The 27,554-nt window shown below is 43.6% G+C and overlaps 2 protein-coding genes across 4 annotated transcripts; one reads left to right on the forward strand and one right to left on the reverse strand.

Moving 5' to 3' along the window:
* The first annotated feature begins 378 nt into the window (after nucleotides 1-378).
* LOC139301135 (inactive tyrosine-protein kinase PRAG1-like) lies at nucleotides 379-19,790 on the forward strand. Its single transcript, XM_070924445.1, has 6 exons — nucleotides 379-607; nucleotides 4,297-4,639; nucleotides 4,744-6,521; nucleotides 13,293-13,435; nucleotides 14,784-15,553; nucleotides 17,077-19,790. The coding sequence occupies exons 2-6, from the start codon at nucleotides 4,373-4,375 to the stop codon at nucleotides 18,232-18,234; spliced, it is 4,116 nt and encodes a 1,371-aa protein (XP_070780546.1). The 5' UTR covers nucleotides 379-607; nucleotides 4,297-4,372; the 3' UTR covers nucleotides 18,235-19,790.
* A 3,378-nt stretch (nucleotides 19,791-23,168) lies between these two features.
* Nucleotides 23,169-26,624, reverse strand: edf1 (endothelial differentiation-related factor 1). 3 transcript variants are annotated; one of them, XM_070924370.1, is made up of 5 exons: nucleotides 26,083-26,624; nucleotides 24,866-24,917; nucleotides 24,539-24,636; nucleotides 23,882-23,975; nucleotides 23,169-23,790 (listed from the first exon to the last, which is right to left on the reverse strand). In XM_070924370.1, the coding sequence occupies exons 1-5, from the start codon at nucleotides 26,158-26,160 to the stop codon at nucleotides 23,729-23,731; spliced, it is 384 nt and encodes a 127-aa protein (XP_070780471.1). In that variant the 5' UTR covers nucleotides 26,161-26,624; the 3' UTR covers nucleotides 23,169-23,728. The 3 variants fall into 3 exon arrangements, with proteins under 3 accessions (XP_070780471.1, XP_070780470.1, XP_070780469.1); XM_070924369.1 differs by having other exon boundaries at nucleotides 24,530-24,636; XM_070924368.1 differs by having other exon boundaries at nucleotides 24,476-24,636; nucleotides 26,083-26,617.
* Between the last annotated feature and the right edge of the window lie 930 nt (nucleotides 26,625-27,554).

The following is a 27,554-nucleotide window of genomic DNA, read 5'->3' on the forward strand; positions in this document are numbered from 1 at the left end:
TGATTGTTTGCAGAATAAACCTGCACAGCCCAGTGTTGATGTTTTTTTCAACCAAAAAAAGGTTTGCTTTCTTTTTGTGAGACCCTTCATCCTTTGTAGCCTTAAGCTACAACTTAAAATTTGAGGGGGGGGGGGGTATTACAGTACTTACGAAAACAATCATGTGCTGAAAGCTGGGTTGTGTATTTAAAAAAAACCTTATGACAGCTAGTAGGACAAAAGCCTTAATGAGAATCTGGGAGTGTGGCCACTGGCCAGACTGCATGGTTGGTTAGGAGCTCCTCCCACCTCCTTGTGTAGCTCTCCCCACGTTGCTGCAGAGGACTCCTGCTCCGCCTCAGCACTCCACCTCTGCACACAGTGCAACAACAGCAGCAGCAGCAGCAGCAGCAGCAGCAGCATGCCCGGCGGCTGGAGCTGAAAGCAGCCTGCAGCAGCACACAGTCTCCTGGGTCATTAACCTGTCGCATGCGGGATACGCGGAGACAGACGGATATCGGCACCTGCGGGAATCAGGGGAGCAGTTAGGTTACAGTTGTGTTTTGTGATTTTTTTTGCCTGTTTTTTGAGAGCTTTTGTGTTGCCAGGGAAGAGAAAGTCCGAGCAGGTAAGCAGTGAGTCAGTAGATAACCTTGGCTACTTTAGCGTGGTTACACTGTAGCTGGTGTTTTCTCTTTTCTTTACACACCTATTCTGTTGGTTCGGCGATATAGGTTGAGCCAAGTTGCTATAATTACATTTCCTATGTATGTGTAGTATTAATGCAGGTAATGAAAACATAGCCATTTTGCCAGTGCACGAGGGCATGAAGGGTTTTTCTGCCACAATAAACCTACCGTAAAGCAAACTTGGTTACAGGCGAGACAAGTGTTTGGCCAAATGTTCATGTATCAAGTCTAAAAACGGAGGCTTAACCCCAAACACGTGAGGTGTATCATGTGCCGAAATGTGTGATAAAACAGGTGCTAGTAAAACGTCAAATTTAATGACGTTAATGTGGAAGTTTTGAGATATTTGTCAAAAGCCCCCAAGTTTTTGGCGGAAATCCCTACCGAGTATCGGAAAAAAAACAGGTTGTTCCCCCCTGAATGAATGGGCTGTGTGAGTGAGGCAGGCGCGACAAACGCTGCCCGCAGAAGAATTTGTATTCAAAGTGGCTGACTACACACTGATGTGACCTGGTTATCAGACCGTAACACAGGACTATAGGTTGTCTTATTATTTTGATTATGAATGACTGGAGTCGTTGTTATTCTGTGGGCATCTCATTCAGTTGAGTGTACGGGCTTTTTTTTGGCATGGCACAGCAATTCCGTAAAAAGCAGTCAGGAGGCTAATGCAGTGAATTATGTTACAGTAACCCCAGAATAATAGCTATCAGATGACCTACACTTCATTAAGGCTGTCGCGCATGTGTGCACGTGCGCGCGCTGGTGTGTTGGGGGGGGGGGGGGTCAAATGTGCCTGCTGCTAGTGCTTGTTTGCTGTTGCAGGAGAATTCAGACAAAGTGCACTTTTACCAGCTGTTGAGTGTTGATAAGCCCTCCTAACCTTTACCTTAATTACTCCTCTTGGTCACCATATCTGTGGGCTATTTAAACTGCTGCCATCCTGTCTAACACTGCAGCCTGGCTGCATTCTTCAGTGCATCACAGCCTGTTAGCTCAAAGTAAATGCCTTGTTTTGTGTTTGCAAGGGAGACCGACATACAATTTTTGCTTTTAGATAAAGCATATAATGTTTTGAGTCCCTCAGATTTTGATTTCTCAGCAAAACTGAATGTGTGTTTTGAGACATCTAGTGGCCTGTGTGTGTGTGTGTGTGTGTGTGTGTGTGTGTGTGATGTGCAGTATATGTACAGAGGTCAAGGGGACATGTGGCTTATGACTTCAAGGTTCATAATGTCTTTGTTAGGTGGCCCAAAGCTGTAAATTCCACTTGAGACCAACATCCACCCTCGAGTCATTTTTCCTTGCACTCATCTTATTTTTCTTGCCCCCCCCCCCCCCGACTTCTAACATGCTCATGAGATATTTTCCATAGTCTGCGTGTTTTTATATTGAAGGCAGGGCTTGAATTTTGTCATATGGCTGAACTTCTGGTGGTTATGCCCTGTCTGTGTGTGTTTTTTTACAAGTGAGAAATATTGGACCTTGAGCTTGAGAAGGTGTGGGGAATGTAGACAGCGGGGTCTATCTCTGTTCAAACAAGCGGGGCTGAACATGTCAACAAGAGCTAGAATAACCCAAACTGAGGTGCAGTTAGTTAGAGATATTTTTTTCTTGAAAATACAGATAGAGCACAGAAGATGTTGGACATTTCAGACGAACCTTGCACATGTCCACGTCCGTTGTTTTCAGTGATTCCCTGCTGGAAAAGTGCAACAACAGAGGCTCACAGAAGTGTCCTTAACTTACTAAACATACCATGCCTGTGCTCTGTCTGTCTATGCATTGTTACTGCCCAATTGTCCCATAAAACCCCCAAGACATATTCTTCAGTGTGTTCTCTAAAACTGCAGGTCTAGTAGCCTAATGATGTGTGTGTGTGTGTGTGTGTGTGTGTGTGTGTGTGTGTGTGTGTGTGTGTGTGTGTGTGTGTGTGTGTGTGTGTCTCTGATCAGTCATCATTTCATGTGACTCACGCACAATGCCATAAGATGTTAGGCAAGGCTCCGTTTCCTCTGTTGTTGCAGGAACGGTTAAACAAACAGTGAGCTAGTGGGTGCTTTCCTGCCCAAACTGAGTCAGACAGGACAAAGAAAAATGTAAACATGCATTATCTTTACCAACAGGAAAACTCTTTATTCATATAGGATTAGTAGATCGCAAGGTTGTTATACTGGAGCCATGAATTACCAGTAGTCTTAGCAAGTCTCAAGTCTTATCTTTTGTTCTAGTCAATATACAGATGTAGGATTCAGAGTCAAATCAAGAATCACTGTGGCTGAAATAGTGCATAATGTAACAGTAATATTTAGGTTACCTGCCCCTTTTCATTGTCTTAGAGGAAGCAGGATGAACAATTACTCCCCTGTTTTTTTTTCTGAATAATGAGTCTAGATGGTGGGCTAATGTTGCTGTATGTCATTGCAGCACCTTGTTGAGAGGCAATTAAAGCTGTGTAAAGAACACAAAGAGGGACACCCAGATGCAAGGAAACAAATGATCTCTCTGAAATGGTGTTGATCTTCTCACTGTCAGTCCAGTTAAACAGGACACACGGCGGCAGAGGAAGGAGGGGTGTGTGTGTGTGTGTGTGTGTGTGGGTCAGTTTGTTTGTGAGACGAGGAAGACACACATGTGGAGTGGGAGGTTTGTGTGTGTGTGTGGAAGGGGGAAGGGAGGTTGTGGTGGGTGTGAGATTCACCCTGGTGAGACTTGCGCCTTTAGACATTCCTGGCATTCCGACCTCCGGGATGCTTGAGGCTCCTCCGTCTTCTTCTAGCATGTCGGGGGCTGCAGAGGACTCTGGAGGGCTTTTATGTCGTTGGGCTCACACCGGCAGGCCCTTTGGTTGAAGAGAAACCACATACCCCCTAATTTAGGAGACCATGGGAACAAGTAGCACAGCACACACCAGGTCTTCTTAAGTTACATCCGCGGATGACACTTAAATCCTTAACAGAGGTCTTCTATGAGCTTAGAGACACTTGTCAGCCTGGACTCACTCATCACTGTCTTTACAATTTCAAGCAGATGATGGAACTTTATTTGACTTACTTTCTCTTTCTTTTCAAAGCAAAAAATGCACCAATCCAACTTTTTCTCTCCCGTTTCCAATACCTCAACTCTCTGTCTATCGAGTATAGATCCGATACCCACGCTTTCTTTTTCTCAAATTTAAAATCTGTACGCCACAGTTATTTTTATGTAAGATAGCATTAGGCCACGGATTGCTACGGCATATAGTCGGCAGCCCATCACGGCTGGATAAATAGTGGAAACACAGAATTTTAAATGACATTGGCAAAGAAACTCTATTTAATGTGGCTCGATCTTGTCATGGCCAAAAATCTGATCTGCTTAATTAGGTATCTGGGCAAATACCAATATGGCATATCAAACTGGTGCATCCCTATGCAAAATAGGCAGTCTCTCGAACAGTTTGATGCTCTGAAAACCAGAATATTTATGCTATTTGTAAAGAATGGAAGAGGAAATGATGGGATAAATGGTTCTTGTGTTATACAAGCAGTTTTACTTGGTCACAAAGACACCTAATTCTTCTTTCTCTCTCCTCTACATATTGCTTTGTGATCAACATCTTGTGACATTGCAACCTTCTGCGGGCCAGCCATGACGGTTCATCTTGCATCTGCCAGATCACTCAACAGCCACTTCTGACCAAACCTAATTTAGCCAAACCAAAGATGTCAGCGTGCAGCGACTTTGCAGAACACGTGTGGAAACCTGGCTCTTGTAAGAACTGCTTCCACCCGCTTAGTGCGCACAAGACTGTCGGAGGCCTGGGTGGCAGCGTGCCACCTGCTTGTTTGAAGAGCAGCCTGGGGGGTGATGAAGAAGCTGGAGTGACAGCGCCTTCGCCCTACAGCAAGCCAACCATCGCCGTCAAACCCACTATGATGAGCCTTGACACCAACGAGTCAATGACTGATGTCAACATGAACATAGAGCAGGTGATTCTCTTAAACCTCTCTTTCCTGTAACAAACATTAGAGTTTATTACTGTCCAGAATTATGTATGTGTTCTTTAATGTGTGCTCATGTTTATGTGTGACAGGAGAACACAAAGAGCCCAGTTGAGCGTTTGGGTCTGAAGAAGCTCTTGGACCTGTCGTCTCTTTACATTGACAGTAACGGATGCAACAAGGCCCACAGAGAGGCAGTTCTCCATAGTCCTGAAACTAAGATGGACTACAACAACTGCTTCTCTCTGGCTTCCTTATCCCCCAACATCCTGCCTAAAGACTCCGTGATCATCAGCAATATTTTCGTCACCCAGGAGGAGGGTAGAGGTTCTCAGAGTTTAAAGAAGAGCGCCAACGGAGACACCTGCAGGCAGCAGAATACAACCACCACTAGAACCAAGAGCACTTATAATGGAATTGGTGTGACCTCTAGGGCAAATTGTCCGGAGTCCCATCAGGGATCTGTCGAGATACCCTTTTCTGTGGATATTGCCCCTTCCAGTACTGCTACTGTTACAACTAAGACATCCAGCACTTCCCCCACCACAGCCTTAAGTGTGGACACCACTAGCCACAATCCCCCACCATCCCTCCACTCTCCTCCCGCCCTGTCCAAGCAGACCAGCCTATCGGACTCCTCTTGTTCTTATCGCAGTAGTACAGATTCACTTCCTGGGGCAGAGGGGTTGGGAGGAAGACAAATTAGGTCCGGGAGCCCCCAAAGCCCACCATCCAGGGGTAGCTCACAGTCAGCTCCCAACTCTCCCAATGGACAGCCAGACTCAGAACCCATTTACGCAGAGAGCACCAAGAAAAAGCGCAGGCCGCAAAGAAATGGGTTGCAATCTCATCCAGAGTCCCCAAACCAGACTAAGAACTTGTCCCAGTGCTCTGAGCTTGAGCTTTCAGGAGAGAGTCAACGGGCCACCATCACTGTAATGGCCGCTCACAGAGAGGAGAACAACAGGACTTTCTACCTGAGCAGTCCAGATTCAGCCATCAGCACCCAATGTCACTTCAGCCCCACAGCACGTAAAGACCCCAGCAGCCCGGCCTTCCGCTGGCCCAGCCCCAGCCACAGCGCACCCTCTTTGGTCATGGAAGCCAGCCTTACCCCAACTCTCCACCCCAAGCCACAGTCTAGCCCACCCATTCCTCCAAAAAGGACCACCCGTTCCCCCAAACTGGGCACCTCTAGCCTCTCACCATCCATGTCTTCTCCAGTCCCTCTTCCTGATCTCCCCAAACTAGGTAACTCTATCCTCTCACCATCCATGTCTTCTCCAGTCCCTCTTCCTGATCTCCCCAAACTGGGCACCTCTAGCCTCTCACCGTCCATCTCGTCTCCCGTCCCTCTCCCTGAACTCCCCATGCTTTTCCTCGTCTCCGCTAGAGAAGGCCACTTCAAGGTCCATACAGAGACCCACACAGCAGCGGCCTCCGAACGCTGGCTTAAGCCCCATCTCCACAGTTCTGGCTGGAACTGTCGCATCGAGGAAGAAGAGGAAGAGGAGGAGAGAGAGCGGAAAGAGGGGGAGAAGAAGAAGCTGGCTGCCAACCCAGGGACAACCTCTCGGGTGACAGGCCTGGTCAATGGTGCCGCTGTCTGGAAGGAGGCCAGGGACTGGACGGCTCACAGCAGCCCCCCTCCGATGACAGAGCCAGGCACGGCCCCCCCAACTGCCCCCAACAATGGTGCCTGTCAGGGGCAGACTGAGGGCACTGGTGCAGAGGAGGAGGGCAAGCATAACGGGAGCATGCCGGCCAGGCAACCGTTGCATGGCGGCTCATCAGAGCTGCTGGCAGCAGGGAAGGGAGCTGCCAACAATGAACCCAATCCCCCGCCTCCCCCACCCAAGAAACTGCACAGGTAAGAACAACAAAGAACTTTTTGTTTGGCATTTACACTTTTAATTATTAACTCTCAAATAGGATAGAACACGAATACTGTGTCTGGGTAGGACTATGTTTGATAAATATCATAATCTTTTTCAATGAATCATGTCAGTCAGAGATAATGTGCCAATTAGAAGATAGCCAAGGTTTGAGGCCATAGCATTTCTTACTCAGTTTGACCAATACCAATGAAAAGTAAGCTATTCCTAACTTATTAAGAACTGCTTACTTTTCATTGCTTCATATGCTGTGACCACTGGATTTTTCTCTAGGTAAAGGACTTGATGATTAAGTGATTATTAATCGCATCTCAACATCGTCATTCAGCTTCATAAATCATTTCTTTTGACATGGTCAAAATCTTATACCTCTTAACATGTCATTATACATTTTTCATAATACTCACTGTGCTAAATAAGGGCAAAGCACAGTAAATACAGCAGCTATCTCATAGAAGGGTTGGTTTTAAATATTGTTTACAATATGGCAGCTGTGTAAAAGAAAAAGTCTAACAGAGGTTTAATTACACACTAGCAGACTATACACTTGCTGTAAGATGAAAACTATGCATTTATCAAACTTGAACTGCCCATTATTCCGCATATTTGCGTGCCTGTCCTTCAGTCTCCTACCTGTGAGTTGCATTAGAATTAATGGGACTATAATTCAACCATGAGTTCCATAATTTAGCACTTACTCTGTGCACTTAGTCTAAATGCACAAATGTGTTATGCTCTCTGATGGGACAGTATAGCATCAGTGCTGCTATAGTATATTGCCTGTGACTGTGCGTGTGTTCACATACATGCATGTTACTGCAGTCATCTGTGTGAATCTTGCTGTGCCTTCTCCTTTCATAGCATCATTATTCAGCCTTGAATCGGCCTCCATTCTAACGCCTTGTGATCATTCAAACTGTTCCGGCATATTCCTCAATGCATGCCTTGTTCTATTCATGCTAGTAATGTGACTTTTTCAATTCTAATTAACACACAAAATGGGTTTGTTAAATAGTCCCCTGCTGTGTCACGTTGCTGTAAATTTGTTTTGGCTGCAGCACAATAGACAGAACTGTAAAAAAGAAAAAATGGGCCTTGCTCCATTGATATTGTCACATGGGGACAAAGCTGTCATTACCAGGCATTCAGATGCATCTTTGGGCAAAAAAATGATCATATTTGCTATGTTGGCATGAATGCACGTCCTGGTTATTTTTAAGGCTTAGTAGATATTTAATTCCATCACTTATAGAAGATGCAGAATGATACATTTTCACCTTTATTCAAGACACTTGCACTTTTGTGACCTACTATACACAACGCTCCTAGCCTACGTAGCCATTAATTAGCAGTAACATTTGCACACGTGCTTTAACCTGAGTCTGCATGGGACCAAGAATACTCTCCGTTCTCTGAGTCAGCTACCCAAAAGCAGAAACAGAGAAGAGGCCCTGTGTTGCAGTAATTAGAGCATCAAATGATCTCCTCAAAATAAACGTTTGTCTGGGACGGCACGATGAGGTGTAACACACAACTGACTTCCTCGAGACAAGCTGCAAGAGTCAGCAAAAGCTGCGTGGGAATGTTTTACTGTCAAAAAACACAGATTGCTGATCACATTTCAAGGGCCCTTTATGTTTGTGGTAATTCTACCCATCTCTCCTGTTATGACATTGCCGACATTCTGCGTTGATAAAAATACACCTTGTTGAGACACATGTGGGAACTCGCCTCGGGCCAGCCAGTGACAGTTGTGGCTTTCTGGTGTTCCAAGTATATCAGTGGGTTTAGTGTGTTTAATCAACAACTGTCGTTGATGACAAAGTGCTGCAGAGAATCAGAATTTAAATCTGGTCTGCGAAGCAATCAGCAATCAATTTATTACAGACAGAAAAGGGAGTGTTATGTTTTAAATGAATGGAAAATATTCACAATACAAAGACACGTGCACATGCACCCTGTGAAGCAGCATTTTGATGTGCTGAATCATTTAAAAGTCACAGATGGTTCGAAAAATCTGCCCCCCGGAGCCTTTGATCACAGTGGAAAACACCAAATTTTCCCTCTTGTATTCCTCGCAACAGGTCAACCTACACATCATGTGGTGGGTCAGCCTGAGAGGTGTTTGTGCATGTACCCATGTCATGCATGTCTGAATAAGTACTCTTTTAATGGGGAAGGCATGTCAACTGGTCAGAAGGTTGCCAAAGGGAGGGGCTTTACTGAACAGATTGTTGCCCCAGGCAACTCCCAAACTGTTCCTGTCTGGCAGTCGGTTGCCACCAATAGAAGTAGAATTTATAGATCAGCCATGCGGATTCAAGTCCATTGAGTTTGACTTGGGTTTGAATTGCCTTCATCTCTCTAAAGTATTGTTCCAAGACGTGCTGCCCCTCCCTTCACAGAGCGATGCTGATCCCTTCTCTGCAGCAGAACAGATAGCATCTTGTTGCCGCCTGACAGACCTAAGGCTGCTCTAAAGTGAACTACTAGGTCAATGAGTGAATGCTATATATGAGATATGGGTGCTTTTAATTTTGCACATCTAATGGGTGCTGTGGCTTTGCCCTGCTGAGAGAGACTTTAAATACACATATGACTCGTGTGGAGCCAGGGTTGTGTTACTACACATGGCGGGGCTTTAGAGAGCCACCAGTCTGATCCAGGGGCATTTTGCGCCCGCCAGCCCGATAAGGACCTCAGCCTGTTCAGCATGAGGTAGGCACCTGACAGCATCTTTTTCTTATACGTGTGCTCAGTAAGATGCTTGAATTGATAAAACTTCTATCATTAGACTTGTGAAATGAAGTGGTGATGTATTTGTGCACACAGGAAAGTGGTTGCAGAGTTTGAGATCATAATAAACTGCAGAGCGTTCGTAGGTAAGGACAGGCCTCGGCTTATTTTCACACCTCTATCAGGGGCTCGGTAGTCAAAAGTCAGAATGGCATGTGGTCAAGTTTTTGCTCATTCTTTATTTCCTCCCTTTCCACCCTGCTTTTTGTTCTTCTTCTAATCCTTTTCTACTTAGATTATTTTATTATTTTATTTGAGCCCATCCTGTCGTTGAGATTAAAATAGTGGTAAGATGAAGAGGATGAGACGTGAAATTGATTAAGTGTCTTACTTTGTGTGTGATGTGGTGCAAATAAATGGGTTGTAATGAATAAGTAACGTACTTAGCTGACAGGGAAGAAGATAACAAGGCAAGGCTGGAGCAGATAACAAGGATAGGTGTCAAACATGGTTTATATGGCTATATAGCCATGGTAACTATCCTACAGGGGAAAGAAACAATACATGCTAGTCTTCTCTGCACTATATTGTTGCACAATATCATGTGATCAAATATAACCAATGCAATAAATTCTATCTTTTGTCAATTTCTAGAAAGAAACACCTAAGAATGTAATTTGTTCCGCACAGCACCATAAATACAGCTCAACCAGGTCCTCTTTCTTATCAAAAACTTAGGTAGTGTTTTTTTGCATGGCATTACATTGTACAGGTGTTCATGATACCACCTATACAGTCTGAGTCAGCCTGCTTTTCTACCCAGCTCCACCTCATTTTACAGAACCCTGAATTATGTGTCAACATTAATACAATGGGTGTAATCGGGTTGCAGTATTTAATTTCATTATTTTAATTGCTGAAAGATTATTGTCTCTACATAAAATAGCTCTGGAAATCGAATGTGTGTGTGTGTGTGTGAGCGTCTGCAACAAATAGACATACAGCCGTTTGTCTCTCATATGTCATAATTTTATATATTTACGACAGAGAAGGCCTTAAATAAGAGTCGGGAGTGAAACCACTTGTGTGAACTTGATCCACAACAACAACAACACAGCAGTTTAGCTCGGGTCTCACTTTACACTGTCACACTGCTATCTGTAGCTAGTTAGCTGTAACCCCAAGCTGATCCCTTTTTTAAAAAACTCCCTCAGCTCCTCTCACACAGCTTTATTAATACCACACACATGTCAGGGTCGCATGTGTGTCAACAGATCCAGTGTGTCACTTACTGTAACGTGATTGTTTACATTCTAAATCTGGGTTGTTGTCGTTGCCGGGCTGATTGCAGAGCACAAACCTTGTCTGACTGGTTCACTGGGGCAATTGTGGTACCTCACGTAGACTTTGTCTCAGCAAAAGGAAGTGATTAAATCTATTGTGAGGACATAAGCAATTAAGATGTTTATTAATAGATGTTTAGGCTAAAACTGGGCATTCCAAGTAGAGGGATAAAATCCTGATGAATGGTCCTTTTTTTGTGTCATGACGACATGAGACATAAGATATTGTATTGTATTTCAGTTCAAATCCTCATTTATTGTAACATTGACTACATCCAGTTCTAGATCGCCTGTTTTGTTGTACTGAAATGATTAGCCAATTAATTTATGAGTAATTTTTGAAGCAATGATGCCAGCTTCTCAAACATTAGGATTTGCTGCTTTTAGTTGTCTGACATTACAATAAACTGTAATGTCAGACTGTTTTGTGGTGTTTTTAGACAAAAACAATAATTAGGAGACTCTGGGAAATTGTGGTGGGAATTTTTCACCTTTTCAGATGTTTCATAGACTAAACATCTCACCAATTGATCATGAAAATAGTCGTCAGGTTAATTGATAATGAAAATACTACTTTTGTATTCTTACGTGCAGCCTTAATCTGAGTCAAGGTCTCTCTCTTTTTCTTTTTTTTTTGCATGCCCTTGCTCAGAAGGCTTATTCATCCATGCACATCCTCCCGCAGGACATAAGCAATGACATTCTTTCACCAAGGAAAATCTCATGTTTTGGATACAAATCTGAGAGATCTAGAGTGAGACATGCACAGGCGCACACATGCACATGGACCCATAATCCCCGCACCCATTACCATTTCTCTCCCCTGCCTCAGCATTTCCACTGCCTTTCATCACTGTTCTTTTGTCTGTAAAATGATATCGGATCCTTTAGCTAACTGCCCACAGAGAATACCTAACCCTTTGTCTCCCCCCTTTGCTCCTCTCCTCGTCTGTTTGTTCTGCTGATTTATGATGGAATTGAAGTCCGGGGTTGGCAGATAAATGGATAGAGGAGTCATTTTGTGATGGAAGACAGGAAAGAGAGATGAAGGGATGGGATTGGACCCTGCTTCCCTGGGCTATTAGTGGGTATAATGAGACAAGTGAGTGGCTGTCGCTCAGCGTAATTGGTCACCTTGATTAAGAAGTCTGCTCATGCACAGTTTTCATTGGTATTAAGTGGCCATCATGGTAGTCATGCAAGCTGAACAAGAAGAAGGCAAAGCTTCTTTCTTGTAAATAAAAAGAAATAATCTCACAATCTTCTTCTTACAAATGAAAAGTTGAATTTCATGATGGTTCATGGGGTTTTGCTGCTACAGCTTTTAAAAAATGCCTTTTATTTATAGTCTGTAGTAGAGAGATGACAGGAAACGAGGGGAGAGAGAGATGGGAAATGACACACAACAAAGGTCCCCAGCTGGATGCAAACTGAGAACATTGTTGTTCATGGTTGCCACCTTGACCCCTAGGCCATCAGGGCGCCCTGCTGCTACAGCTTTACTTGGTCTGATATGACCAATAGGCAACGGTGACTAAAGTCAGCTACTGTTGGACACTAATGGAGTCAGTTTGCTGACTTTGACCGCTCTGTACTTTTGCTCTGTTTCGCTGTGTGCTCCAGCATGCCAGGTTTGGATTTCATTTGTTTTATCACAAAAGCGGAACAAGAAGTAAACGTTGTATCTCTATTTGTTGTTTCCTGCTTGTGGTCTCATTCCACTCACTCTCAGTCAGGATACCTTGTGTATTTAAAGAGCACTCTATGGATTGAGCATTGCACTCCTATAACACTGTGGGACTCATTATGGACAGTTAAAAAAAAAAAAAAAAAAAGGCTCAAAATCAATGCAGCACAGCCAGAGATATTGGGGTTTTTTTATGCCACGCATTCTTCTTCCTACATTACCCACAATGCAGCCGGACTGCCACAGTATGGTCAGAAACTTTTTTCACATATGCAGTAGTACTTCCCAAGACCGGTAGGGCTTTGATGTATAAAATAGTTGGAGTCCCCCTTTTAAAGCAACTAACTCGAGGGAATCTTGGGAAATGTAGGGAAATGTGATAATGTGCCATTATCCTGTAATGGCCACATATGGCCACAGTGGCTGGTGTTCAGCAAATGTTACACAATCTCACTTCAAGGGTCAGATATGACTAGTGATATAGTACTTGAGGTAGTTAACTGTCTTCAAGAAGGGCCAACATCAAAAATGAATTAGAGTCATAACATGCCAGAGGATAATCTTTTGTCTATAGTAAGGCTTTGTTTGTTGCAGTCATAAATCCACACTGAATCAAGAAGTGTGTCTCTTTAACAAGCAAGTGAAACTACTCCTGACGGCACTTGTTTGTCATTTAAAATGAAACAATGTGCTCTTTCACATTAACTTATTAATAATGATTAGTTCAGATAACAAGACATAAAGGGGAAGTATAGTGGTTCCACATTTATAAACTGATGCACAAAAGAATTTCTGCATAAAAGCTACAGACTAACTACCAGGGGACACTGCCCTTGGCTAGTGTGGTGTTTAGGAAAAGTTGAGGCAGAGGCAGACACAGAACAAATGTACACAAAATATGGCTTGAATGCACGTTTGTTTATATCTTGTTTGCCCCATCATATTCACTTACCACGTCTCTGTTGTTTTCTCCGTTACAGAGTGTGTAGTAAGAGTGGCAGCAACATGGAGCTGGACCGCTGCAGCCAACAAGGGTCAGTAGAGAGCCCTACTTCATCTCTACGGGGCCTGGGCAGTGCCAGCCTACCTGCTGCCTCCACTGACAACCTGACTGCTGACACTGGTGAGTACCACTCACCCTCATTTTGGCCACGTTAAGGGGATTTATTTAACAGGGAGTGCAAGGATCATATCTGGCTGATACAGTATCTGATAACACAAAGAATCTGTAGTCAATTGAGCAAGTTAGCTACTTTTTCACAGTTTTTACGACGTGTTTGCCTGCATGTTAGTTGTCTTGCTGTTCAGACTATATGTAACTATGAAGATGCACAGTTTGACTCTGGACAAAGTGCAACACCGGAGAAAAGAGGAAAGGGAGCCCTGCTAGCAGCTGTATGTCAGCTTATCTCTTCCTCTTTCGTCAAGTGCACATATACAGTTTGTTTTGACTGGTTCAAGTTAGAGATTTCTACAATCATCAAACGGGAGACGTGGCTCAGAGTGAGTGGCATGTGCCCTTGGTTTAGAAATTGTTGTCATCCTTCGCATATCTGCTTTAAACCTCTGTGGCGCTCAGACGCTTGTAATTGCTGTAACTTCCTGGGCAATGTTGTTTGAAGAGATAATTATGGACTCTGATAACGAGGGAAAAAGGGCTTGGCTACATCCTACAGAGTATGTTTTTTTTCTTTACAGTCTTCCCCCTCTGTGAAAGCAGTTATTGAAGACTGCACCACACAATTATCTCAGTATCTGTCTCCTCTAGTGTAATGTCAAGTTCTAACCTTTAAGTCTTTAATTGACAAATGGATCATAATTTGATGGAAGATGTTTTGAGTGTCAGCTTGAACCCTGGATTTTGGAAATTTCCAGCTCTTTTGAGGAAACAAGGTATGTGTTTGTACTAAGGTCCAGTGAAAAGAAAAGCCTCCAGTGGTCGTTGGTGCCAGCAGCCGGTTAGCTTAGCATAAAGGCTTGAAAAAGGGTGACACAGTTAGCCTGGCTCTGTCCAAAGGTAACCCTAACCCTACCAGCTCATCTGAAGCTCACTAATTAACACCTTATATCTTGTTTGATTAAGCTGCACAAAAAGGTGGGGGTAGGCACCTTCGGGCAGATTCGGGCTAGCTGCTTCCCTCTGTTACCTTGCCCTTATGCTACGCTATGCTATGTTATGCTAAGATATCTGGCTGTTGTAGCTTCATATTTGGTGTACAGAGATGTAAGTGGTATCAATCATCTAATCTAACTCTCAGCAGGAACATTTCCCTAAATGGCGAACTGTGTGTAAAATGTGAGGTTTGTGTTTGTTTTATATTGTTTGTGTCAGACAAGGTTTGCTATATTTATGATGTTGTCAACTGGAGAGTGTTTTTTTGTTCCTTTTTGTACTATTTCATAACACTTGATTAAGACCTTGATCGTGTGGTAACGCTTACTTGATGGACTCTTATTTTCTCTCTTCCTAGGTTCTCGGGATGCTTCACGGATGTCTTGTTCCTCTCCATTTTCCAGAAGTCCAGTGGCCTCAGCCCCAGGGTCTCCTCACCCACCCTCCAACTTTAACAGCTTAAATAACCAGCCACCTCCACTCCCGAAGAAAGAAATGGTCAACCGCACCGTGTCAGCTCCCGATAGCACGAACGGAAAACCCTTTGTCCGAGCCTACCCACGCCTTCCTTTCACTGGCTCAGAGAGCAACGTGTGCCGACCTGCTGACGTTAGCTCCCGTTCCAGTTTACCGTCCAGCCCTGTTGACCCACGACCCATTTTCTCATCCAACGAGTCTCTGGAGCGTTGCCATGCCCTGCTAGGCCGATCCTCAAGGTCCCGGACACTGGATGAGTCACTGAAGACTCACGGGCGTCTGGGTGTCCACTGCCGAAGCAGCGTCACCTGCTCCTCTTCCCCCCAACTCAGCGCGCCCTTCTCAGCTTCAGAACCGGGTTCGGCACCAAATTTGGGCTCCAGCCTGCAGCTCCAGACCCTTCTGAGCAACATAGATAGTAGAGAGGGAGTGTACTCCAAACTGGGAGGCCTGTATGCCGAGTCTCTGCGGCGCTTGGCTCTAAAATGTGAGGATCACTTCACTCGCTCCCAAAGGAACCCACTTAGGTTTGAGGAGAGCAACTGGTCTCTGTTCAGGCTCACCTCTAACAAGCCGAGCTGCAACGCAGGAGATGCTGTGTACTACTCTGCTGCCTGTGCCTCAGACCCCAGCAACTCCTACGCTGTAAAGGTAATCCCTAAATACTGGACCTAAATTGATATAGTGGATTTGTTAAATAAATGTTTGGTATACCCATGTTCAAGTTATAATCCTTAATACTTCAGTCCTCCCTAGTAGAGCGAATAATAAACAGTGAGGCTGATATCATGACTTCATGAAAATCTTAAGGATTATAACTTTATTGCTCAACAGAAACAGAATTATGTACATATTTTTGCATCGTCGTCACTCGATGCCTCATACAGTTCATTACAGGGATTGCTGAGTTGCTGATATCTGAATCATTTCATGGATGGCCTTGACTTTGAGCCTTGACTTCTGAGTACAGAAGACAATGAGTAAAGGATTGTAAACAACTGTGGGTGCTGTGTTTGGCCGTTGGTTGCTGTGAAGAAGAGTGTTTTTGTAACGTACAGATCGTGTTTTTTCTCTCCACTCAGAGGGCGTTATCGAGAGAGCAACTCACAGCTCACTCAACATCAACTTTACTGCTGTTTAAGGAATGATTTGCATAGTGGGTGTTGTAAATTGATCCTTTAAGCAGGGATTTGACAGTTTAAAATGGATGAATAGGGCGGTGGTCTTGTTTGTTCTTAGGCTGCAGATGTGATGGCCCCACTACAGCACAAACCTTCAGGGCATGTAGTGTAAACAACCAGGAAGAAGGGTGTGGATCCAGTCTCACTGACCTTTGTCCCAAAGTCATTAGTGCTGTACAAAGCAGTGGCTGTTTGTACAGTATGTGTTGTACCACGGCGTGGATGCCCACAGTCTTGCTTAATATCTCAAGGCCCAATTAATCTTTACATTCCAGGAAGGATTTACAGTCAGACAAACCTCTGTTGTCAAGGCCACAGACACACACACCCTGTACACACCATGTAGTATGGGACAACTTGAGCAAATACAAATGATCATATTATAATGTGAAATCAGCATTGATTAGTGTTAGACAGCATGTGTTTGTGTAACTCGATGGATTGATATTCAGATGTGCTACCAGTGTTGCTGACTGAAACTTGAACCCCATGAAAATAGTTTATAGTCCAGTTAATCACAAAGAAGAGATTATATTCATAAATCTGACCCAAATTCACAATGGGAACACACTGGAATTTCAGACTTGGATTTGTATGTTTTGTTCAGAATTCGGATGGAAGATTTAATTCAGAGAGGTTTGAGTTTTCCCACAGCATGACAGACACTGAGGGGCTGCAGTGGTTTACTTAAACACAAGTTGAGTCCAGTCCTGGAATGAACTAGCCTACTAGTAGAAATGTTTTTTTTCTCAAGCTTTCAGCTGAGGATTGGGTTTAAATCCGCACCAAAGACATTGATTTCACTTGAATGAGAGCAGGGACTGAATCGCGTTGACCTTGGAACCTCACTAACAAGAATTCCTTTCTTGTGTTTCTTGGCTCCACTTCCTTCCTGTCTCTGTGTGTGGAATTCCTCTCTCCCCCCTCTGTCCCTTTCTTCTCCTTTGCTTCATCCTTTCCTCCCTCTGTCCTTTTGTGTTTATACCTTTCCAGATCTGTAAGAGTCCATCCATGGAGGCCAAGCAGGGCCATCTCTATGGCCTGTCCGTGCAGCAGAGCATCCCTCCCCACTTCAACCTCCAGCAGGACTGTGGCCACTTTCTGGCTTGTGTCCCCAAGAGCATGTTGCCTTCTGACGAAGTCTCGGTGCCCACCACGCCTGCTTCATCGCTGCCTCAGCCCTCCACGTCTGCGCCTGGCCAGGTAGAGCGAGAGCGTGTGGTGGTCATCACCTCTGAGATCCCTCAGCAGACGGCAGCTGACTTCGTTCGGGAGTGGGAGGCGTTCCATAAAACTCAGCCAGAGGTCTATGAGCGCCGTGCGTGTTTCCTCCTTCTGCAGCTCTGCAATGGCCTGGAGCACTTGAAGGAGCACGGGGTCACGCACCGTGACATCTGCCTTGAAAACCTGTTGTTGGTGCCTCATCACCGCAGGCCCTCCCAGTTCCCCCAGCAGACCACCACTGACAACAGCACCGGTAACGGTTCAGGTGGTGTAGACGTTCAGCGTCACCTTCCCCGGCTCCTCATCAGTAACTTTGCTAAGGCCAAGCGTCGCTCCTCCGAGGATGCTGCTTCAACCACTGTGGATCCTCGCATCAAACGTGACCACGCCAGATTGGCGCCTGAGATTGTCTCAGCAGCCCAGTACCGTAAATTCGACGAGTTCCAGACAGGCATCTTGATCTACGAGCTCCTCCACCAACCCAACCCATTTGAGGTGAGTCCAGCTCTGAAGGAACAGGATTACCGCTGCGAGGACTTGCCTCCAATCCCCCCTGTCTCCCTTTACTCAGCCGGACTCCACAGGCTGGCCCAGCTCCTGCTCCAGCCTGACCCCATCAAACGCATCCATATCCAGGAGGCCAAGCGCATACTGCAGAGCCTGCTCTGGGGTCCCAGGAAGGACCTGATGGAGCAGCAGTGGGAGAGACAAGGACAGGGGGGAGGCTTTGTCGGCGGATCCCGACACGAGGGCCTCCTCAACTGGCTGGACGTGAAACGGGCCCTGCTGATGATGAAGTTCGCCGAGCGTTCACTGGAACCCGAGAGGAACGCCGAGCTGGAGGACTGGCTGTGCTGTCAGTACTTCTCCTCGGCTCACCCTCTTTCTCTCTGCCACACTGCTGAACTGCTCTACTCGCTGAAGTGACGGCCCACTTCAGGGTTCAAAATGTGTGCGAGCAAAGCCGAAGTGAAGCCTGAATGTGCGTACGGAAGAGACCAATAATGTCAAAGTTTATGTCTAGACACTATGGATGGGTCCAGACAGTGTTATCCTTTGGAGATACTGTGAACCTACCCACCTCTTCACGCTACTACTACATGCATGAGAGCCACGCATCAACCTTGCCGTCCAATCCTGCTACAGACTGTCAACTCGGCAAAGAAAATGATCTGTGAAAAGTCAGCTGTTAGATTATGTGTGGACAAAATCACTAAAACATTCACTTACAGACTGGAATCACTTTGCTAGTGATGCTTATAAATACAACGGTAAAAAAAAGGAAGAATATGGACAGTATTCATAATTCTGTAATACACTTACCAAAGTTTCATGTTTGACACTGTATTGTGTGTATTTATTAAATATCGATTAAGACGTTTTACCCACTGAAAACAGGCTAATATTTCATAACCTCATTCTGCGTCAGCCAGCTTTGCAAAGTAACGCTGTGTTGTATCTACGTAAATGTGCAGCTACCTTTTTGATTTGTCGGATATCTTAATGAAAGTATGAGGTCACTAGCAGACTTAACACTGTTGCACCTTCGTCTGTCATGTTTGTTCATGGGCACATAGTGCTGTACTGTATACTGTGTAAACAACACAAATTTAACTTTTCTTTAACCAAACCCACAGAAGGTTTCAGAATAATGCCTGTTCCTCTGTGAATACTGGTGTACTGGTGAGACAGAGCAAGACTTGTGATGTCTCGCAATCCTTGTTAGACAGCATTGCATAATAAAGATTTAGTATAGATTAATCATAAGCCATACTGTCTAACACAACTCAATATTAATTGGACTGACAACACAATTTGCAACATTAGCAATTGCTTCTATTGAATGGATGCCCAGTTTTCCCCTTGTGCTTACTTTTAGTGCATATTTAAATGTTTTGACATTTGTCACAGTGCCTTTTGTTCTTTGTATATGTTACAGTGACTCCGAAGCCAAATGTAAATATTACTGATCATTCGTCCTTTGTGAAACTGGCCTTTCACAGAATGTTCTAGAAACAATTTTGTACAGTGATTTGTAGATGATATTAGAAGAAGAATGAGCCCAAGCAGGTCTTTAAAAGCCATGAAATAAGAGCAGCAGTTAAGAAATATTTATGATATAATTTGTTATCCTGTAGTAGTCACTGGAATTCTTCTGTTTATTTTCATATGTGATTATCAAGTTTTTTTGGCACAGCTGGGACTGTTTCTTGTTTTTGCCTCCCGTGTCCCATGAAGGCTGCAGAGAAAGCTTCAAGTTATGGGTGTTTTTATCAGTTAGAACAAATCATTTCTTAATAAAGTCTGGAGTAGCAAGAAATGAACAGCCTGCATGCAGGTTTCTGTCCACGACTGACTGATGTTTCTAATGTTGAAGAGAAAAACAAAAACAAGGTCAGAACTCACTAATACATTATTGATTTGAATTATTTTGTGTGTGCCTCACCTATTTGCATCTATCAATAAACTGTGCATATATTTTCTCACAGTATCATCTGGTGTTTTGATCTTTTTTTTGGATCCTCTTTAATTACATGCTGCCTGCACTGTGAAACCCCCGTAACAACCAGTGAAATTTGTGAATGGCATTAGCGTCAGGCGGTATGGAAATCCTCAACAGGACAATATTGCAACAGAATACATTAGTTGTCATTATTTTTTATGTCAGGCATTTCCAAAATAACATTTTTAAAGGAATATACATGCAGGGATTAAAGCAATTTAAGCAGTTTTTAAACTGAAAGAAATATAAACCGGCCCAAAACTAGTATAGAGAGAAAGCCAACAAACTCCAGCCTGCTGAAGGAGAAGCATCTGCTGTTGTGGGAGAGACAGAGTGCATTGCACTGATCAACACAACAGGTTGTACGTGTAGTGGAATCTCAATTTGAGTTTGGAGCCTCAGGCAAAAACAGACCCCAGACCACCACAATCCCTCCCCTAGCAATGCCCCCCCCCTCTCCCCTCCCCATGTAGCTTTCTGCTTCACATCGCTCCTTCAAAACCACTGGCTGCTCCCTTGTCATAGGTGGAACTATGTTGCTATGGTGTTTTGACCAATGGAATGGCATTTCCAGGAACGCAGTCAGTCTCTGTCTCCCTCTCTCTTTCACACACACACTCTCTCACAGAGTGAAGCAGCCTGTTGAGCAAGAATCCAAATAACCCCCTGGTAACAACAGCAAGGCTCCCTTCTTTGTTTGTCCAGTGAACACCGGTCAGGAGGCTGCATACTTTATATGAGCAAATATGCCTCCCAGCAAAAACCGTCTTCAGCACAGGACCTAAGAAGACGCCACACTCAAACGTCCCACAACTTTAAGTATGAATATAAAGTAATGTGAAACATAATGGACAGTTAAAGGAAAAATCCACTCCACCATCAAAGCTAACTTACCTGCTATTGCTGCTGTACCTCCAGGTCCATTTTCTTGCTTTAATTCTGTGAATACTACTACCATCCCCTGCCATTGCATCCAAAAAGTGCACCTACCTAATTTATTTTGCACATGCATTACATAGCATAACATAACTTACTTAATTAATAAATAAATACTTCTACAGTACCCAATACAAAGGCACAAAATAGATTTATATGTACATGTCAACATTTATTTGGAAACACAATGATAACTCCGCCTGAAACCACAAGTAAACAAGCAAGCATGTCTACTTAAATGACTGTGGATGGTTCACAAACTGGCACATGACATATTTCGCCCATACTTACGTATTCACCCCACTAACAGTTTGAATATTTTATGCTCATTGTTGGCTGGCTCAGCCGGCCTCAGGAAAGCTATCGAGAAAAGTTCCCAGGACCAAATTTCCATTCACATTGTTAGAGCACAGCCAGCGGCTGATTTGACAGGAGCCCAGAGAGCTCCTGCTCCATCAGTTCAACACGGCAGCCCGTTAAGAGTGTGCTCGCTCAACACTGGGGAGAAATGCAAAAATGAAGGTGAATGGAGATGTGGGGCAGCTGGGATGTCCTCTGTCTGTTTCCTCCCTGTTGTGTCTGTTTTGACCACATAGCCTGTGGGTTCCTGCTCACTGTTTACGACTATTTGCCCACTCTAATAAAGCCCTTACTGTTGCTGCATGAACTGCAACAGAATGCTTCACTTGGCAATGGGGTTAGTCCCTTTTCCTGGAAACACAGCTCAAACCCTGAAGCCATGGACCAGCCCTACAGGCCTTTTTCACAGAAAACATTTTGACATGCCACAGAAGGAAAAGGCTTAATTCCATTTAGCTGCTTCAGTTTCAGGGTCCTGGTGTTGTGCACATGCACCTACTATGACATGTCAAAATGTCTGCTGTGAATAAAGCCTATTAGGTAACCCAAGAATAACAGTCACAGACATGGAAGCACTGCTCTCTAATTAATTACAAAGATTAAAGTGAGACTTCATCTTACCCAGCATCCCCTGGGACCCCAAACAAGCAGACGGTGTACAGTTACAGCTGCAGCTTGCTGCCTGCTCTGTTTGGTGCCTCCTTCTAATGACGACCACATTGATTCACAGATGTGCCCGAAGCACCACAAAGCCTTATCTCGCCAAACCAGAGCTTGTACTGTAGGGCTTGAGAGAGGTTATGCAGGACAGAGGACTTCATGGTTTGCACTGTTTGACCGCTGTATGCTCTTACTTTGTCTCTCTGGCAGTCTCACCTGAGGAGGCCCCACAAGGGACTCCAACAAGGCTCTTGTGCAATTCCCCAGCCCCAATACCACATTGCTGATGACCTTATGACAAAGCCTACAGTATAACACAGTGTCTTACATAAACCTTATCAGAGGGAGGCGGCAGCTGGCTCAAGAGAATATCAAGATCCCACAGGAGGAGCTGAGAAGTTCAAGGATTTGTGGTTGGCTCTGCTTCCATTGCAGCCCTGGCTAGAACGGTAGCTAGAAAGTGGAAGCTGTAGAAACGATTGCCCAACCCCACATTTAGGCTCTGTAATACTGCATCACGGATGATCTAGACCGCTTCAGCTTCCCCTCCTAGTCCTTCACACTCCACCAGCCTTCGAGCTCTCATCAATACAGCGCTCCTTCAAATTTTTTGACATCATGCACCAGGCCTTGAATGTGTTCTGCCCCGTTTGCACTTCCTGCTTTTGTTATTCTGCAACAATAAGGTTCATGAATCTTTAATATAAACAGAAGGCGGCCTTACCACTGGCAAAAGTAAGTAACTCTCAAATCAATAACCCATGGTAGGAAGTGGAACCCTGTAAAGAAATCAAGGCCAGTCATTTTAGAGTGTTGTACATTTGAAGGGTCCAGACGTGGTTAATTTTTAAGACTCTAAAAGAAACATCACACGCCAGAACATTTCAACATCTCTGCTAAAAGTGCTTACATTCTTAATTGACACCGTTTGAATTATGCACCTGTACTTTACAGCTGTAAACATGAAAACTGTTTAGGGCAAGCTGTATTTTTTTGTTAGTGTTCATGAAGTGTTTTTACATGAAGCAGCCACAACTTTGCACAAGAACCTAACTGCAACACAAAATTGTATAGATCATATTGGGACAGTGGGACAGTCCTGATATATTTCTAGTAGTATTCTGACATCTAGTGGCTCAATATCACTACTACATTGAGATCTCAGGTTGGTGTAGAATTCTTCCTCCCATCTCCTTAGAGTATAGCAACCCAAATGTAGTTTTCATTGTAAATGCAAAACATGTTGTAAGTCCACAACAACTGGTACAGTTAACACCTTAAACAAGTTCTGCTTAACATGCTGCCAGGATTACTTTTTAGGATTTTTTTGGGAGGACGTCACTGGTTTTGCTGTTATGAAACCCTGTGCTACAGACAGAGGCTATGAATACACACCCAGAAATGTCATGAACAGCCAAACTTTATTTTTAGATCAAAACAAAGCACAGCATTAAAACATTTCAACAATGTAATGACATTCACCCACTGTCTTAAGTGTGTGAAAAGAAAAGATGCAAATCAAGCACTTTTGGCTCAACATCATGCTCGGAATCAATCAAACTAGTTTGTCTGGTCATGAAAACTAATTCACCTTTTAAATGATTTTACATCACTATCAAAAAGTTGAATTTATCATGCCAAAGCCCAAGCAGACGTAGGTGGGAAAACAAAAGAAGTACACAGAACTTTGAGTTTGTGGTGCTGAAAAATGCATTCGATCATTCATTTGATTATGTGGTCAAGAAAGTGTTTTCCTGATGACTTGTCAGTATGCAGCTTGTAATGAAGTGGAGCACCAGGTCCTCTGGCAGGACACCGGTGAGATCAGCCCAGGTGGAGGAAGGGATGAGGAAGGGATAGGTGAGAGGAGAGTTTTAGAGGGTTCTTGGAGGTGGGGTGGGGAAGGGGTTCAGTAACTGGAAAAGATGGGACTGGGGGGGGGCTGATTTCGAGGCTTTGTGTTCATTTCTTCTTGGGTTTTGCCTCCAGGGGTTGGCCAATATCCTTCCCACGCAGTTTCATCCCTGTTCATGACAGACAAGGAACATATGGGTTATACAACCGGCAATTGAGACATAAACATGATGGTTGAATTTGAGCAAACAGTATTCTTACCAATTGCTCTCTCTATCTTGCCCATGACCTGGTTGTTGGGAATTGCTCTCCCACACTCATAGTCCGCAATGACTTGAGGCTTCTCATTAATTTTCTGGAGGAAAATATTTGACATAAATAATTTGTAATTTTATTTAACCACAAGGCCCAAAACCAGCCAAACTAGTAAAGCAAATAAAAACACTTCCTGTTGCTGGGAATCCATTTATCTCAGGGACTGCATTGTTCACAGTATTAAAAGAAAACTGCCAGTAACATGTTTCAAAATGACTGCAGTTACCTGAACTTTTTCAAATTATCAACAAGAGCAAATGGTTGGGTAGACATTTTTTGTCATTGACTACATGGTAAAAAGCAATGATGGTTAGGTTTAAACAGGTTTAAAATGGCTTTTCTAGCTGGATCAATAAACATCGGTTTATTAAACAGGAGCCTACTGTGCAATAAGATCATTTTATACTCCAAGTATATTGCTCATTTAAATCTCAGATCCACCATCATACATAAACAAGGTAAACAATGTTTTACAGGGCATTTTTCCCAACAGCTGTTATATGGCGTGCATATCAATTTATGAGAAGTCTGTATACTCACAGTGGCCAGGTCTTTCTGGGTCATGCCTCTCTCCTGTCTTCCTAGCTGAATGACCTTGCCCACCTCCAGGGGAACCCTGTCATGGTGTAGCTCCTCTGTCTCCCGGTCCAGTTTGGCTGTGTTCTTTGTCACAAGATGCTGTTTGTTCTGCCCTGCAGACCCTGTGTGACAAAGAAGTGGATCAAAATAATGTCAGGACATCATAGAGGGGGTAGACATGCAAAAACAGTATAATCACAGCACAGGCCATTAAATTCATTTAGTGCTTGTCATGTTTGCCTTTAGAATTACAACTTGGATGAAGAGAAGAGTGTCTGAAACGCATCAAAATAAGGACACTGCAGGTGAACAATAGTCTTTACTAAATGTGAACAGAAAGCATAAATTTACATTTCTTGGTTGTCTCAACGTCCTCCCCACGTCTCTGAGCAGTGGTGATAGCCTAGAGAAAAAATGGGCATGTACAAATTTTAAATTTCAAAACATTTTCCAGATACATTGACATTAGACTGTATTATGACCAAGCTCATGTAATACCATATTCAGCTTTAGGCTCATTATTACAAAACATCTGGTTAATAAATAACATAGATGAAATGTGCTTATCTTTGTATGACGAATAAGTCAAACAAAAGATAACATGGTCAGTCCTGCCAGAGCACAATCTTTTCATTTCTTTTCCCAAACGGACCGTGAAAAACACACGGTTAAGTGACCTAGATGTAACGTTATGCTGGCTTTGTTTGGTGTATTTAGTGAGAGCATTAAGTTACAGTATGATCTTTGGTGTTTAGGTTAACCAACAGTTAAGGTAGCGCGACATGGTTTGCCAAAATACATTACCAGACATCTGTATGGGGGTTGGACATGACGTCCTAACCCACATATATAGATGAAACTGTGTTTATGGAGTAGCGTTAGTTATATGTAGTTAGCTAACTTATAGCCGAGTTATCCTTAGGGTTAGCTCGTTAATGCTAACTAGTTGCTATTTTGGTTACAGTTACCTAGATATTTAACGAACAGTACCTAGCCAGACTTAAGTAATAATTTCTGGTTAAGGTTGGTTTGCCCAAGAGTTCATAAAAGAGTGATGTTTTGAAAGCATGGCTTCAATTTTCATATCTGGACGAAAGGCCTCAAGGCAAACTTCTCTCATGTGCCATCGCTACTGAGCTATTTCGCTATCTAGCATAACATAACTAAAGCTAGCTAACGTTACGTCCGGAGTTTGTTTGGGTTGACAGCCCTACTAGCGTCCGCTTGAATAGAACCAACAATCTAACGTTAACCGATTAACGCTAACGTTCCACCCCGACCATTACTAACGGTTTGCAGGAAGAGACAAACGGTTCGCTGGAAGAGACAAACGGTTCTTGTCAGCTGTTGTTATTGAACTAGCTTAAACCACGACGCATGGTCGATGTTTACTGGATAATTTTACCCGTAACGTAGCATAAACGCTCGTTTCTGCTAACGAGCTATACACTAGCCGTTTACTCGGGTGTTCACTATAATCTGAAACCCGATCTTATTTTATGTAGAAGACCCATAGTTTACAGTAAGCTTCAGAACAGACAAAAATTAAATGAGGTGATTATGCTAACCTGCTTGGATTTGGCCTGGGCAGCAGTCGGCCCCTTCTTCCTCAAGACAGTCACGGTATCCCAGTCACTTTCTGCCATTGTTTTCAGGAGTTCACTCGATACCCGTAATGTTTAATATAGATATAAAAATAATCAACGTAATGTGTTCAAAATGATCCCTTTAAAGAGGGTAACGTTGGTGCTACATTAGCAGTCGCTCCTTCCAGAATTATCACCCACGAGTTCTGCCAAAGCTTTATTTATAACAGAGTGATGAACAGTCACATAATGGAGGAGTCTCAACAGCGACATCTGCTGGTGGAGAACGCTGACCTACATCCACATCGACAGGTTTTCAACACATTACATCAGACAGTCGAAAACACACTTATCCAGTTGTTACAAAACATCCTTTTGTTGTATCTGTAGGTTATTTTTGAGAACAAAGTGCAAAGTCCAGGCTTTAATAACTAAACTGTAACAATTTGCCTACATAGTAATTTATTAGAAATTAGTTTAGACATTACTCTGAATAATGTATTACACCAACAGTATATTATGTGTGTAATGTTTTTTATTTAAGCAAATTTTAAAAATAGAACATAGAGAACTTTACACAAATGTAAGCATGGACATAAAATGGACATAATGACAGAATTGGATAGCCATGATTCTATTAAAAAATCTAGCATATTCAACAACACAACACAGGACAGAAACAACTAAATGTAAAATTTAGCATCATAACGAGTGAAAATGTACCTATAAAAAATGTGCAAAGAGTTTGGTTGTCAATCATCAATTTGGGGGAAGTGAGCTGTACAATATTTTTATCTGTTGGCCAGTCTGCCAGGTCACCAGTTACAAGACATTTCAGAGGCAGCATCACTGTTTCGTCGTGTGCGGATGGGGGACCAGCCAAACTCTGACTGGGCATCCTCAGCCTGGTGGAGACGTCCCAAGCGGTAGCCATGTTTGGAGCCCTGTTTGCCTGCCCATGCACGAGGCTTGGGATTCATCTGGAGACAGATGAAGGAGAAATGAGTGGAGAGAACAATGCACCGCACACCCCAATGTGTTTACAAGTCCCAGAAACAGTCCCAAAAAGAAAAAGGGAATTAATTAATTTTCTGATGATGACAATCCAAACGAAGCAGCTAAATCAACTAAATCTGAATGCTGTTGGAAGACCCTAGTTCATTTCATATGCTCACATAGATGATAATAAGCAATAAACTATACAATGTCAATTACTTCTGTGCTACGCTCCTGTAGAGCTAGTGACCAGAATCCATGCACAGAATTCACAGGTCATTGCCAGCCAGGATTCTACCTCTGTGGTGTCAGGGGTTTTCTTTTTTTTTTTACTCAAACTTTGAATAAAATCCCTAAAATACAAATGTTTTCTTGTATCACAACTCACAAACAAGGTTGGATTACCAACCAGGCAAAGAGGACAACTGCTGCCTGTTGTTTATGTGGCGTTTGCTTTG

Source organism: Enoplosus armatus, chromosome 18, assembly GCF_043641665.1.
Source record: "Enoplosus armatus isolate fEnoArm2 chromosome 18, fEnoArm2.hap1, whole genome shotgun sequence".
Taxonomy (NCBI): domain Eukaryota; kingdom Metazoa; phylum Chordata; class Actinopteri; order Centrarchiformes; family Enoplosidae; genus Enoplosus; species Enoplosus armatus.